Raw genomic sequence first — 16235 nt, 5'->3', positions numbered from 1 at the left:
TGTGTGTGTGTGTGTGTGTGTGTGTAACCTCCATCAATCTCCTTATCTACAGACTTGGCATTTAATATGGAATATTTTTTTTGTGGGGGTGAACTTACTTTTCAAGTTGACTTAGAACCAAAAGTTCATTGGAATTATGTTGAAATTATTCTAGATTTTGTTAATGTGACCTTTAAAAGAAACAAAAACCACATTTGACATTTTGAAGCAAATAAATTGATCCTTGAAAGTGATGTAAACTGATATCGAACTCAATTCACGGACAGTACTGTGTTAAACTTCTGTACGTTTTCCAGAAGTATCTCTTTATTTTGCACATTAGCCAAAAAAAATTTCAACAAAAACAAAAGCTAAATTATGATTGGGATTACTGACAGTAAAATTACAGTTCAGTACTTCGTGTAACCCCCACGAGCATTCAGGAGAGCAGGTACACGTTGAGGCATGCTGTTCACGAGATTTGCCAAGGTTTGGACAGGAATCGCTTGCCATGCAGTGACAATAGTCTGCTGCAATTCACGCACAGAGGTAGGCTGCTGGTCCAAGTTGTCGATTTGACGCGTTAATTCTCCCCACAAGTTCTCTATCGGATTCATATCCGGGGACATGGCAGGTCACTCCATATGCTCTACACCATGGTCAGCAAGAAAGTGTTGGATCATGCGAGCACGATGAGGCCATGCATTGTCATCTTGGAAGACAAAGTTTCCTCGAAAGGCTGCATGAGCAAATGGAAGCAATGTTTCTTCCAGAATGGCCCTGTACTTGAACTGGTTCAGGTTTCCATTCAGAACAACCAGTCAGTTTTTCCCCTGCATGAAAAGCAGCCCAAACAGTCACCCCACCACCACCAGCTTGGACTCTTGGCACTATACAATCTTCGTTGTGGGCTTCTTGCACTTGTCTGCGCACTCGGACGCGGCCATCTTGACGATAGACCAGAAATCTAGACTCGTCACTGAAGGTCACGTGATTCCAGTGTCCTGGCTGCCATTGACGGTGCTCTGGCCCACTGCAATCGGCGCTGGCTGTGTTGTCTGGTCAGGCGTGGCTTTCTCAGGGGACGCCTGGCACGATAGCCTGCTTGAACCAGTCGTTGGTTGACTAGCCTTCTGGATACAGGCACATTTGTCAGTTGCTGCCACTCAGCCCTAAACCGATTAGCTGACTTGGTACGGCCATTGCGGACTAACCGGTGCAGCTGGCGATCATCTCTCCTTGTGGTTCTGCGTAGACGTCCTGGCCTCGGTATTGGAGTAGGGACACCCCTCTGAGCATTTCGTTTCAGGATCTTTGACACCTGCCCTTGAGTGATGCCATACTGCCGAGCAATAGCACGCTGTTTCATGCCAGAATTTCGTAAAGCCACCACTCCATGACAAACAGCATTGTCAAGTTGACGGACCATCTCCAGAGGAAGCGGCAATAACTTTTGTAGATGTGCAGCAGTTGTTTCCCACTAATACAGAACGCAACAACCCTTATATACCTGATTGGGAAGCCAATCGTCAAATGTACCTGTCCTTACATTTTGCCATGCCACCTGTGATATAATCCTGTTATTGACTTCTTGCTGCGAAAGACAATCAGTGACATGGTTCTTTCAACAAAGACATCACCGAAGGGTAAAAGAAACTCACCAGATTGATATACTGAGTTCAGAAAGTAACCCCAAGTCAAGAAAAAAAAATATTCCATATTAAATGCCAAGTCTATAAATAAACTGAAGATCAAAAAGTCTGCAAATACAGAATTCCGAGTACGAAACAGCGATACAATAATGAACACAAGGTGGCGATATATTTTTGAATATTCTTTTCTAATTTGCATAACTAATTAATGTGCAACTTTATTCACTTATGCGTTATGAATTCTTTCTCAGTAATTTTAAACTACATTTGGGCAAAATTTCAGGTCGACAAGAGGTAAAAAAAAACTAGGTATTTTTTGACGTTAGGCGAAATGGATAGACAGAAAGATGGAGAAACACACATAGGTGAAACTGATAGATGGATAGACAGACACATAGGTGAAACTGACAGCTAGATAGACAGACACACACAGTCTAAACTTATAGATAGATAGACAGACCCACATAGGCGAAACTGACAGCTAGATAGACAGACACACATAGCCGAAACTTATAGATAGATAGACAGACGCACATAGGTGAAACTGAAAGATAGACAGACACACATGGGTGAAACTGATGAATAGATAGACAGACACTCGTGCGCAAAATAGAAAGACACACATAGGCGAAATTGATAGATAGACAGACTAAAATGGATAGATAGACAGACACACGTAGGTGAAACTGATAGATAGATAGACAGGCACTCGTATGCAAAATAGATAGACGCAAATAGGCAAAATGGATAAAGAGATAGATAGACACACATAGGCAAAATGAATAAACAGATAGATAGACAAACACATGTGAAATAGAGAGATACCATAGAATATACAGTCATGTGAAAAAGTAAGTACACCCCATGTAAAGTTTTGACTTTTTCAACATATTTCAACATACAGCTATTTGATCTTCATTTCAACAATATTGATAGATAAAGGTGATATAATATAACAAATATCATGAAACATTTACATTTTGTAGTCCATTGCATAATTTAAATAAACATAAATTATGCAAATTTCACATGTGGAAAAAGTAAGTATACCCCTGGTACATCTGGACTGGTCTCCCATCTCTACTGCCTCTGACATCAACTTTTCATTGGAATTCTTCCAAAGTAAACTGCTCTCTCTCATGCACAGATTTCTCCCATCTCGTTTTCAGTTGTCTTACCCTTCCTCCCGTCCATGGTACACTGAAACTTGTGATGAGGCAGTTGCCCTGAAACAACTTGCCTTCAACTCATGGAAGGCTAATCCAACTGAAGGCAATCTCAGTTCCTTTCACAAAGCTTGGAACATGTGTGTGTCTACCCTCAGAGATGCCAGGAAACAATATCTCTCTGGTCTCAAGACTGAACTGTCAAAGCTGTCTCCCTCCTCCAAATCCTGGTTGCATCTGGTCAAATCTGTTTCTGGTGTTTGTTCCATTTCCATCCCCTCCCTTACCTCAAATGGCTACACAGCTGACACCGCACATGAAAAAGCCGAATGCTTCAACTCTGTGTTTGCCTCAAAATATTGTGTCCCGAACACATCTCTCTCTGTACCCACCTTACCCAGTCGAACCCAACTGCTCCTGGACTCCGTGTCCTTCTCTCCTGCCAAGGTGGAGAAGTTTTTGTCAAACCTCGACTCTGATTCTGCAACTGGACCAGACAGCATCAGCCCACGGGTCCTAAAATCCTGCACCTCTATCTCACCCTCTCTCTGTTCTCTTCACCCTCTCTTTTGCTCAAGGTCATCTGCCATCTGCTTGGAAATCAGCCAACATTACCGCTTTACACAAAAAATATGTAAAACAGATCCTTGCAATGACAAACCAATCAGCCTGCTCCCAATCATCAGCAAGGTCATGGAATCAATCATCGCTTCTGATATCAAATCCTTCATCATCTCCAATGGCTTGATCTCGGATCATCAATTTGGATTCAGACCAGGTCACTCCACTCTGGGCATGCTGCTTCTGCTGTCTCAACAATGGATGGAAGTCCTCAATGCCAAACAGGAAATCAGAGCTGTCTCCCTTGACATATCACGTGCCTTTGATACGGTCTGGCACCCAGCCCTGTTCACCAAACTCTCCTCCTATGGTATCCATGGAAATCTCCATGCATGGCTTATGGACTTCCTCTCTGGTCGTAGTCAACGTGTGGCCCTGAATGGATTTATCTCATCTCCCCTTCCTGTTCAGACTGGAGTTCCCCAAGGCAGTGTGCTGGGCCCTGTGCTTTTCTGTTCTTAATGAATGATCTCTCCGACCCTCTGGAAAATCCTCTCTAGCTCTTTGCTGATGACTCCAATCTCTGCCGCTCCATACGTCATCCCTCAGATCGGCAGTCTGCAACCTCCTCACTCTCTGCAGACCTGGAAGAAAACCAGACTGGTCAAACAAGTGGAACATGTCTTTCAATCCTGACAAATCTCACACTCTCAAGATGTCTCTCCAAAAAGACTAACTGGACAACCCTCCGATCTGCTTTCTCAACAATGCTCTCCAAGAAGTTCTGTCACTCAAGCTTTTGGGTCTCACTATCTGCCATGATCTTTCCTGGGAAAACCACATTTCCAAGCTGGCCTCCGAAGTCAGTCGCTGACTGGGCATCCTCCGTCATGCGAAGTCCTTCCTTAGCACACCTGAGCTCCTCACCACATACCAGGCCTTCATCCGCAGCTCAATGGAATACTGCTCTCCCTTCTGGGCTGGTGCTCCTACCTCACACCTAGCTCGGGTTCACGCTGTAGAAACAAAGCTTTCAGAATCATCGGAATCTCTCCCGATGAAGCTAACTCCGAGAGCCTTTCACTCACTCACTGCAGGCAGGTTGGTGGTCTTTCTGTCTTCCACCGACTCCTCTCCAGCCGAGCTCCCCCAGCTCTGTCTGTGCTCTGTCCCCCAAATATTCCTACAGGTCTCACGAGATCTGCCAGCAACCCTCTTCTGGTGAAACTGCGAAAATCAAGACCCTCTGCTCACCTTCACTCTTTCATTCCTCTTTTCTCCTGCCTCTAGAACAAACTCCCTCACTCTCTTTAATCCCTCTCCTCCCTCCAGGTCTTTCAAAACAGCTGTTCACCACCATCTCTTATCTTCCCCCATCCAAAACCTTGATCTTTTCTTCCCACGTTAATTCATCCCAGATCCACTTTCTTAAAATACCAACTTCTTTCCTGGAAGTCCTAGCTGTGTCCATGTGTTTTATAATTCTCCCACTCCTCCCCACCCCCCCCCCCCCATTCCCATGCTTCCTCCGCCAAGCCCTCTCCCTCCCACAGATCTCCCGATGTCCCTGTTCTCTACTGTTGTACTTGTGTGCTTCCCTTTCTCTCTCTATCTTGTCTCCCGCTCCCTTTATTATTTGTTTTATGTGTCCGTTTTTTTTTTGTGATTAATGTTAGCTCTAACACGAGCCTCGATTTTGTTTACAAAAAAAAACAAAGAAAAAACATCGTTTCAAATGGAGTGTGGAATCTATATATAAAAGGAATTCCAAAGTAAAGGAGAATCACCTGCTTGAAATCTAATTATTTCTCACAACTTCTAAAAGTTGCCAATAATATTGTCTGGGAATTTTAGGATTACTGTGTGGAATAAGCTAAGATTTAGTAATTTTTCAGCTTTTTTTTTGTTTTGTTCCATTGCAAATAAAAGAAATACATATGTGGATACCAAAATATTTTAAAATTTCAACAATTTTCTGGAAGGAATGGTGCATTATTTGAAAAAAAGCGCAAGGGTGCCAATATTTTTGGCCACGACTAATATACAGAGTGGTCCAGAAACCCTGGGCACATTTTGAAGAACGATACCTGCAACAAACAACTAAGTTTATTATTGTTCTTTGGTGCAAAACAAAACATGATTACTCGTTAAACAGTCTAATCAGTCTAATATACAGTCACGTGAAAAAGTAAGTACACCCCATGTAAAGTTTTGACTTTTTCAACATATTTCAACATACAGCTATTTGATCTTCATTTCAACAATATTGATAGATAAAGGTGATATAATATAACAAATATCATGAAACATTTACATTTTATAGTCCATTGTATAATTTAAATAAACATAAATGCAAATTTCGCATGTGGAAAAAGTAAGTACACCCTTGGCTCTAATAGGTGGTATTGCCCCCTTTGGCAGAAACAACCTCAAGTAGGCGTTTCTTATAACTGTCTACCAGTCTCTGACATCGACTGGGAGAAATATTTTTCCCACTCCTCCATGCAGAATTCTTTCAGCTGTGCGATGTTTGAGGGGTTTCTTGCATGCACAGCTCGTTTCAAATCCCCCCACAACATCTCGATGGAATTTAGATCCAGGCTTTGACTTGGCCATTCCAGAACCCTCCATTTCTTTCTTTTCAGCCATCCCTTGGTGGATTTACTGGTACGTTTAGGGTCATTGTCATGTTGCAAGGTCCACCTTCAGTTGAGCTTCAACTTTCCGACAGATGGCCTCACATTATCCTCAAGCACCCTTTGGTACAATGAAGAATTCATCATGGATTCTATGATGGTGAGCTGCCCAGGCCCTGATGCAGCAAAGCTGCCCCAAACCATAATATTCCCACCACCATGCTTTACAGTTGGTATCAGGTTCTTGTGGTCAAATGCTGTCTTTGGTTTTCGCCAAACATGTCTTCTGGTACTGTGGCCAAATAGCTCTACTTTTGACTCATCTGTCCAGAGCACATTGTTCCAGAAGTGCTGGTCTTTGCCTAGGTGTTAATTGGCAAACTTTAGTCTTGCCCTGATGTTCTTTCTGGACAGCAAAGGTTTCCTCCTGGCACACCTCCCATGTACATCAAATTTGTGCAGCCTCTATCTAATGGTAGACTCGTGCACTTTGACATCAACAGTGGCAAGAGCTACCTGTAGGTCCAGTGATGACATTCTGGGGTCCTTAGAGACTTCTTTCAGCATCTTGCGGTCTGCTCTCGGGCTGAACTTGCTGGGGCGGCCTGGCCTGAACAAGTTGGCAGTTGTTTGGAATCTTCTCCACTTGTAGATGATCTTCCCGACAGTCGAATGATTGATTTCAAATTGTTTGTAGATCTTTTTAAATCCCTTCCCAGACTCGTAGACATCCATAACCTTCTTTCTGAAGGCCTCAGAGAGCTCTTTTGATCTAGGCATGGTGATGCCACACACTTCAACAACAAAGAGCAAACCAAACTAAATGTCTGAGGTTTAAATAAGACAGATTCCTCCAATATCCTCTCTAACGATGTTCTAATCATTTGCACCTGAGCTGGCACACCTGATTCTAATTTTAGGTATTTGAAGTTGTGATAAATGTAGGGGTGTACTTACTTTTTCCACATGCGAAATTTGCATTTATGTTTATTTAAATTATACAATGGACTACAAAATGTAAATGTTTCATGATATTTGTTATATTATATCACCTTTATCTATCAATATTGTTGAAATGAAGATCAAATAGCTGTATGTTGAAATATGTTGAAAAAGTCAAAACTTTACATGGGGTGCACTTACTTTTTCACGTGACTGTACATGGAACAGATCAATTCAGATGTTCAAACTGCTTTCCCTCAAAGCTGTAGCCATGACGAAATACTCTGACACGCAGTTCTTGCATGTCTCAGTCGTTAAGGCAGCAGTCTCATTACGAATGAATTGTTTCTAGTCTCGAAGGGTCGTATGATTCCTCGCATACACTTTGTGTTTGAGGAAACCCCAAAGGAAGAAATCACAGGGTGTTAAATCACAAGATTTGTGAACTCACCTATTATGTAACTACAGAAAGTGGCCATTCAACCGGAACACGACGGCCAATCCATTTGTCTGTAAAGTTCAAATCAAGGGGCTGGCGTACACTGGCAGCTTAATGAGCAGGCGCACCATCATACATGAACCACATTTGGCCATCATTGAGTGGAAATACATGCTGCTCAAACATTAGAAGATAATTTACAGCATTTACATTTTCTTCAAAAAATATTGGTCCAACAATGCCTCCAGAAGAAATGCCTGCCCAGATGGACACACTAGCTTGATACTGGACGTTGTGCTCAACAGTAAATCGTGGGTTGTCTGCTGCCCATATCACGCTATTATGTCAATTCACAGAACCAGATAAAGTAAACTTGGATTCATCTGACCACAAGATCCTGTTCTGCAAATCATTGTCCATATCCATTAACCCAAGCAAAATCTCACATGCCTCATTGCGCCTGTCAAAATCACCCTGAGATAGTTGGTGAATTAATCTGTGTATGTATGGTTTTGCATTAAGGCCTTTTGTAATTCTTCAAATCGATGATCGGCTTATGTTGGTGATGTTTAATAAACGACGAGTTGATAATAGTGTGTTACTGTCAAGTTGTTGTTGAATGACTGCTCTACTTTCCTCAGTTCGAACAGTACGAGACCTACCTGGTGACTGTTTTGGAAGAATGCTGCCGGCTTCATCAAACTGCTTGTTTATTCTGCCAATGGTTCTTCTGTCAATTGCGTCGGTGCCACATTCTTTGACAAGTTATCTGTGAACTTCAGCCGAATTTCCAGCACATAATACAAGCATACAGCGTGAATTTTCTGTCTCATGATATCTTCCGTCACATTAGGGCATCTAATTCACAATGAACTGAACTAATGCAAAGACAAACGCGTGAAGCACAGTGAGCGAAGCTCACCCCGATCCATATCACGTGATGCACCTCACCCTGTTGCGTATCACGTGATGCCTGTGCATGTTGAAGCGGTCACATCCATTTACGAGTAATCATGTTTTGTTTTGCACCAAAGAGCAATAATAAACTTAGTTGTTTGTTGTGGTATCGTTCTTCAAAATGTGCCCAGGGTTTCTGGACCACCATATATATTGTATGTGTATATAATGCATAAAAATATGTGTGCATACAATACACAGCATATGATATCGTGCAAAACAAAACAAGCTAAACCAAAAACAAAGCCAAACATCTATTGACCATAATCGTGCATGCATATGTGCAAATCAAGACCCATGCAAGTGTCACCACCACAGCTCTTCTACCTTCCCAGGCCCCCCTTCCACTTGGGTCTGCCAAATCTCAGGCCCTTTCCACTCGGGTCCTCCAAATCTCAGGCCCCCTTCCACTCGAGTCCTCCAAATCTCAGGCTGCCTTCCACTTGGTTCCTCCAAATCTCAGGCCCCCTTTCCACTTAACGACACACAGACATTGTCTTTTATATATGTTGGTTATATATGTTTATATAATTATAGTAGGATATATATATATCCTACTATAATTCACCAAATGTCCGTCTGTCTGTCTGTCTCTGTCTGTCTGTTCGAAGGTACCGTAAAAACTGCTGAACCGATCGCAAAGATATTTTGGGTGGATAATCCTGGGATCTCCAGGAGTAAAATAGGCTATTTAGTTTTCCCAATTTCAGCTTTAGTCTCCAGCATTCTCAGGTTTGGACTCCCGCATAACATTCGCGTTCGCATAACGTTCATTGTTCTCATTGTGACGATGCAGGGACTCGATCGGACTTGGTGAAATTGGATAAAGACCTTTTACAAGGACATGGGTTGAATCCCTGCTTGAGAGAATTCCACCCCCCTCCCCGCCATCACGGCCGTTTCTCCAACTCACAATCCCACGATATGTGGAAAGGATGACCCAAAACCAATTATCTTCTTTTCAATTCGTATATAAACATCATTAAAAGTAAATAATGACCTCGGCGAAAGTTCAAACGTAGGACAGTTTATATAGGACACGGGTAGTTTATAAGGACACGGATATCCATGGGTAGTTTATAAGGACACAGGTTGAATCTCTACATGAGAGAATTCCACATAGCTATTTGGGCGGTGTATAAGCTAACAGATCGCTGTCCCCATTGATCTTGCCAAGGCTGTAACAGCTATCAGCTCAAAATCCTTTTAACTGTTGATTTGGTACTTTTTACAATGAAGGAAACATTAACAATGTTGTTAAAAGTTTCTTTTTGTGATTAATTTGTGATTGGAGATATGTTGTTTGGAATGAAAAAAGAGATATCGAGTTCAAGTGAATGACGACATGCCGTGATGGTTTCTACTTTCTGAACGTGAACTTCGTGGATCGCCATAGGCAGATTCGCCACGGGCCCATGATTGATGTTTCTATGCGTGAATGTACCCGTTTGTTTGCGAATGGGTACGTTTTTCATGGAAGTCATTCACGAACTTGCTGTCCATGTCTGATGTCCATGATGTGCAACTTGCTGTCCATGATGTGCGACTGAAGGTGCTACAGGAATGTGGAATTTATTGGTTTCATGCTTTAGCATTCGCCGTTTCTGCATTGCCTGTTTGCTTCTGGCCTCCCACCCGTGCATCGCACACGTATCTCACTGGTATAGCATAATCGCATGTAAATTTGGAATTTATCTGACTTTAACCTATTGACCTCCAAAACAATAGGCTTCCAGCTTGTCACTACCTCTTGTAGGACAGGTGATTAAGTTTTGTGAAGATCAGACCTGTAGACAAGAACCACACACACAGAATAACAGTCCAGACCAACCTATATGCTTGTGAATCTTTGATTTTGAATGTAGCAAACAAATAGGGATGAAAACATAACCTTCAGTGGCAGGGGTACCCACAAAGAGTGACCTTCTGCAGAACTTGAGATTGAAGGCCAGTCTACCAGTGCATTCCCACCTACCACGAAAAGGTCATCTTATGTAATTCATTTATTGGGCATGATTCAGTTGTTGTCATAGGGATCATTTAAAACTTTTGGTGGCCTATCTGAGTCTGGGCCATTCAATTATTGAAGACTTATGAATGTGACCATGAAGAGGCTGATAGCTGAATTTTTGTGCATTGTGAACAGTTTTCTCAAAGCTGTACAGATGAGCACAAATGAGTGATCATTTTCTCTCATGATGACTATGCTGCCACCATTTTGCTTCCCTTAACCTGGATGAGCTATAGTTTCGCACAACAGAGAGGCAAAGGAGATTCGTGCCCATTCACACCACAGTAGCTAATCTTGGTTCAGGAGTATGAGACCTCCTGCCAGCTCTTGATGCTCTTTCTGGTTGAGATTCTATGAGTTGGTTATCTGATATTGGAAAGACAAAAGCACTCCAAGCTTAGAGGGACAATCTGGCCATCTTAAAATGTTTGGCTGGCTTTGGATCACAGCCATCTGTAATTGAGGGGGAATGTGTGGAAGCAATCAAACTTCACTTGGGATTGTTTTATGGAGAGAAATCATCAGACTTGAATGCCTTCCGCTACACGCGTTTCACAAAGAAGAACCTGGATAGCACCAAACTTCCTCCAACTAACGATGCTGCAAGTCTACACATCGGAAGAGCAAACTAGCAGTGCCACATATGGAAGTATGCTCGGAATGCATTGTATCCTCTCCTTCCTCTGTTGGGAATGGGTGGCTTCGAGATGACAAAAGCAGCCTGCAACCAGAACTCCTGTGAAAACGATCCGCACCAGAAACAATAATTGAACTGGTTGTCTGCAGCTGCCTGAAAGATTGTGTTGGAAGATGCAGTTGTAGGCAAGTTGGTTTGCCATGCACTCATTCTTGAAAATGTGATGGAGTCTATGCTAATGTACAAGTATCTGTCGATGACACTGAAAAGTATGAGTCACAATCAACTGACGATGAAAGGGATTTTCACTGTCAGACTTTACACTTAACAAGATCACATTTTCTGTGTTCTGTGCATTTAACATTATTTGTCACTTTGAAAGTGTGTATTCTGATTACATTCTTATACGAAGACCTTGAAAGTGTAAAACTGGTGTGACATGGTTGTGTCCTTCATGAAGAGTAGGCAAGCTTTTTGCAGGCAATATGGAACAAATCCCAAATTCTTTCCCCAACTTTTTTTTAAGGTTAAAAATAATGTAAGAGTTTTTGAGGAACTGGAAAACTTGCCTTTTGAAAAGGGGCAGTTTATAACTGTTAGGGAAGACATGAGAAGGTAAATAATTTCAGAGTTTAGCGGTGAAGGGAAAGAAACGAGGATTTAACGGCACACTCTTGAGTTGCCAATGGCCACACAATAATCATGCGATGTATTGGCTTGTCGAGTATTCCGTGGTCTCACTAATGGCGGAGGTACACAAGCAGCAAGTTCTTGGGAGCAGAAACCGAAGTAATATTTGTAGAAAAGAGAAAGAGCCAATTTTGGGGCGTAATTCGAGCAGGTCGTGTTTTGAGGTCAGATTGGGAGAGTTGATATGTGAGATTACTTTGGATTCAATTGTGTCCAGTAAGTATGTGGAGCTCTAACCTCCCCAGATGTGAGAGCAGTACTCTATACAAGGACAAATCAATGCTTTATATAGTTGAAGCAACTGTTCAGGGGAGAAGAATCTTTAACATCTGAAGAGGACTCCTCGTTTGTTTGAGGCAGCCTTAGCTATTTGTGTAATGTGAGGTTACCAAGATAGATTTGATGGTAGAGTAATACCTACCAAGTATGTTTACTGTATTGAGTGGTGAAATTGTGGAGCCTTCAAAGGAGATTAGAAAGTTGAGAGGAGTTTTAGAGAGAGAGATGGCAAGAAATTGAGTTTTAGAAGCATCAAGCGTAACTTGATTACATTTGCCCAAATGAGAAATCCTGGTCCAAATCCGAATTTAAAGAAGTAGTTATGATAAAACGAGCAAGAGAAAATGGAGCAGATGTGAAAACCATAGAGGAATGTAATGTTGAGTCATCAGCATTCGAATGTATTTGGTTATTTGAAGAAGAAAGAAGAAGGCAATGGCAAACCACTCAGTGCAACCCTTGCCAAGAAACGGCTTTGGCAGCACTGACAGACGGTCTGTAATTACCTCCACCACTGACGGTGGACAGACGTTATGCTTTCACCCCTGTCTGTTTGTCTGTAAGCAGCATATTTCAAACAGTTGTGGACCGATTATGCCAAAACTTGGTGAATGATTTGCGTAGGTAACAAGAACAATCTGATTAGATTTTAGTTAAGATCGGGATGCAGATCAAGCCTACCGGTGGGCTACAAAACGTAAACTGTTCAGCCTGGTGGAGGTATGTGCTCAACCGATTGTCGTTCTACTTCTGCTTATGGTATATTAGAATTAGAATTGCTTTGGGTGTATAGGGAAATGGTTTGGCTAGGAAACCAATACCTGCACCTACAAAGAGATGTAAGATGGCTCAAAGTGACGAGGAGTAATGCCAGTTGATGTCCCAATAGCAAAAAACCCAATTTCATTTGGTTAAAGGGTTAAAAAAATTATCTTGGTATATTTTGGACAAAATAGACATTGTGCAGAATTTGACTGTTTGGTGTTTTGAAATGCAAATGAGACATTTTTGAGCCAATAGCCTGCAACTGAAATTCTTAGACTGCAAATTGGTGTACCCCTCCAACACTGAGGTATACACAAAGTGAAAATGGTCATGCACCTACCTTAGTGTTAAAGATGCTGCTGCTGTCACTTTATGCTCACCTCGACTTTTGTACTGCCACCCAGTTGATGACCACTAAGGCTCAAGCTATCATGAAGAAAGTCAAAGCTTTGTCAGAAAGCAAGGTAAAATTGAAGTGACATTTTGGCCACTGGCTCCTGGTCTAGAAGATTATATAACAACCGAGTACATTTAAAAGGTCGTGAGCCCACCCTCCCCAGAGAAGGGTAGACTTAGGAAGGTCTTTAAGAAATATTACCCCATGCATTCTCCCAGTAAGCAAGGAAATCAGTTATTTGTCAAGAAAGTTGATAAAAAAAGAAGTGTGCCAGCACAATGGTAGACCCACCGATTGTAGATACCACAGTACCTACAAAGTACAAAGCTCCAGAAAAGTCCCAGCGAGGTCGGAGTGCATCGCTGTGCGCACCCGTGAGTGCAGCCTGCTCGAAAGCCCGGAGAAACGCGGTGATTTCCGAGCGGTTCACGTTGTGTCTCTCCGCGAATGCAGCTTCCACGGACCTCCAGCGCTGACGGGTCTCCAGCTCGGTGGGGAGCTCCAACGCGGAGAACACGGCAGCCCCCCCAAGCAAGTATGCGAGAATGATGAGGGCGAGGAGTGCGAATCGCACGTTGTCTTCGCTTCCCAGCACAGAATAGCAGCAGCAACAGCAACAGCAGTAGCAAGAGCCTCCTGTGCCGCTCATGGCCATAGAAATGGTGCACTCGAAGCGCACACGGGGTGAGTGTTCACCTGCAGCCCATGCGCGAGGTACACTTGTCGGGACATAGAGAGACTGCGAATCGTAGTAGCGGCGTCTTGGACCCGGTGAGGATGTTCTTCGTCCTGAAGACACGGTAATTTTAACTTGGTTCCACCAAGCCTCGGCATATGGGACGAGGCAATGTTAAAATGTCTGGTGTGCCAACGATGCCAATTTCTTTTTCTCAGATACAACCTAGAAAAGCAGGTGAGAAAGCTCTCACCCTACATTCCTTTGTGATTGTCTCGCTTGCAGGAGACACTTAAGACCTCCTCATCTACGTCCTCACATATGTCTCGAGTGCTGTCCAGCCCATGGTGCTGAAATGGCCAATAAGCCACGCGAATCCAGGAGCACTCAGTCTCCTCTCTCAGAGGCATCCGCCATCCTCTCAGAATCCAGGAGCAGCTCTTTCTCCACCTGGTACCACCAAACGTATGTCAGACCACTGACTTGAAGATTCATCCCAGATGCCACGATCCTTCCTTCCCTGCGAGCCTTCTCTTGTTGTACTTTTGAGGACAGCGAGGAGACAGAAACCCAAAAAGCTCTAGGCAGTGGTTAGATTCTGACCGAATGTCAAGGCGATGAAGTTTCTGCGGAGTCCTGGCACATCCTCCCCTCACTCGATGATCTCCACGCCCATAGGTCTCGAGCACGCCCCCATTGCCATGACGACACGCCACAACAGTGTCAGAAGGGACACGATGTGCCTCCATACACTGCTGTTCGCCTGGTGGATATCAACCTCTGATGTTCCGTTACCGGTGTTCCTTTTGGTGCAAATGTACCCGATGTTTATCCTGTGACACAATTAAGGAAGGCATGATCGTAAAATACAACGATCAAAACAAAAACATCCATCTCATGTTTTTGCTATTCATTAAAAAAATAGCATTTTAATTTTTGCTATTTTTCAGGGCTTTGGTTTTTGGACTCTACCGAGGCGATGTGATGAATTCTATCAGATTGATAGGTACAAAGATGTGAGTGTAATACGACTATGACCGAGAGGGTGTCGACTCAAACGCTTTCGTTTTCAACATCTTTGCATCTTAAACATAACATTGTCTTCTAATGGAAAAAGCTTGTCACGTCTTTTCATGCGGAACAAATAAAAGCGTATTTTGGTGTTTATATGAGCCACACTGACAATTCTGCTCGATTCCTAAATTAGAGTCTGTTTTAAAGTTTGACTAGTGAGGTTGCGTTCCGCATTGATGGATATAGACACAGTTGTGGATATACTGATGTCTCGGTATTGTGGACCCACTGTTTGGAAAGCTTTTGGGCTGATGATCCAGGCTGATGTTGTTGGTGTTGCTGTTGTATAGCCCCGGACAGTTCTCTCGAACAAGTCTGCGGCACGGAGACAGCCTATCAATCCCACAGGAGTGACCCAGAGACCCCCCACATCTAGGATGGTGAACCCCTGCCTTCGAGAGAGGGAGAGAGAAAGAGAGAGAAAGAGAGAAAAAGAGAGAAAAAGAGAGAAAAAGAGAGAAAAAGAGAGAAAAAGAGAGAAAAAGAGAGAGAGAGAGAGAGAGTAAGGCTCCGTCAATGGGGACCGATTGACCCTCTGACCATGATCTTGCATCCCCCAACGAATCCGGGCAGCAGGGGAAAAAATGTGGAAGATTTGGATCCCAACTTGCTTTAGGGGGTACAACCACCACAAAGAGGCGTTCCCGATAGTTGGCCAGACTAATGTTGTTTCGTATGCAGCCTGTGGCTGCATCATTTTCTGGAAGCGCAGCTGTGCCGCTTATGCGGTGTCCCTGTTACCATTAAACTGGTATTAATTTTTCTGACCTTGGAATGATGAACTGGCTGAGTCAACGCACCTGATGTTATTTCAAACGGCACGACAGGGCTTGAACTCAAGACACTAAGATCTTAAGCCAGCCACCTTAATCATTAAGCCAACACCAGACATATCATGAAATAGGTCAATTGTTTGCTTAAAAGTTTAAATAGTCTTATCTTTAGGCATACAACTCTTTCAACCACGACTGTTTGTACAACTTATTATAATTGATATAAGGAACAGTTTTAATGAAAAAAGTAAACGGTGTGTGTGTTTTCAGGGTTGGTCAAACTGATTGAGTCTATTTGAAGAATTGACGGTGGCAGTACCATCATATTCGCTGAGGCACCCATTCCCACCCAGTAGGTTGCCAGTCCTTTGGGGGACGCTGAGACGCTGAGAGTGCGTCGAGGGCCAACACCATGAGATGGCAACCGCACGAGCCCCACAGCTGCTTTGGGTAGGAATTTGCTCAAAGCAAGGCGATTACTCACCTACTCTTCAACAAAAGACACAATAGACAAGAAAAAAAATCATTTTTTGTATGATTATACTTCTTTTTTCTTGTTTATTTTTATTATGTAAAAAAGTAAATATAAAAATTTAACCTT

General features: G+C 42.9%; 1 protein-coding gene across 1 annotated transcript in view; it reads right to left on the bottom strand.

Annotated features, from left to right (window-relative positions):
• The window catches only part of KCNK13 (potassium two pore domain channel subfamily K member 13), a 50677-nt gene extending 36917 nt beyond the window's left edge, over nucleotides 1-13760 (bottom strand). The window contains exon 1 of the mRNA XM_068125619.2: nucleotides 13403-13760. Within this exon, the coding sequence (XP_067981720.2) occupies nucleotides 13403-13760 (358 nt within the window). The remainder of the gene's footprint in view (nucleotides 1-13402) is intronic.
• Between the last annotated feature and the right edge of the window lie 2475 nt (nucleotides 13761-16235).

The sequence above is a fragment of the Myxine glutinosa genome, chromosome 1 (genome assembly GCF_964187855.1).
Source record: "Myxine glutinosa chromosome 1, kmMyxGlut1.1, whole genome shotgun sequence".
NCBI classification, from domain to species: Eukaryota; Metazoa; Chordata; class Myxini; order Myxiniformes; family Myxinidae; genus Myxine; species Myxine glutinosa.
Note: the sequence above shows the minus strand (reverse complement) of the source record. Positions and strands in the feature narration are given on the sequence as shown.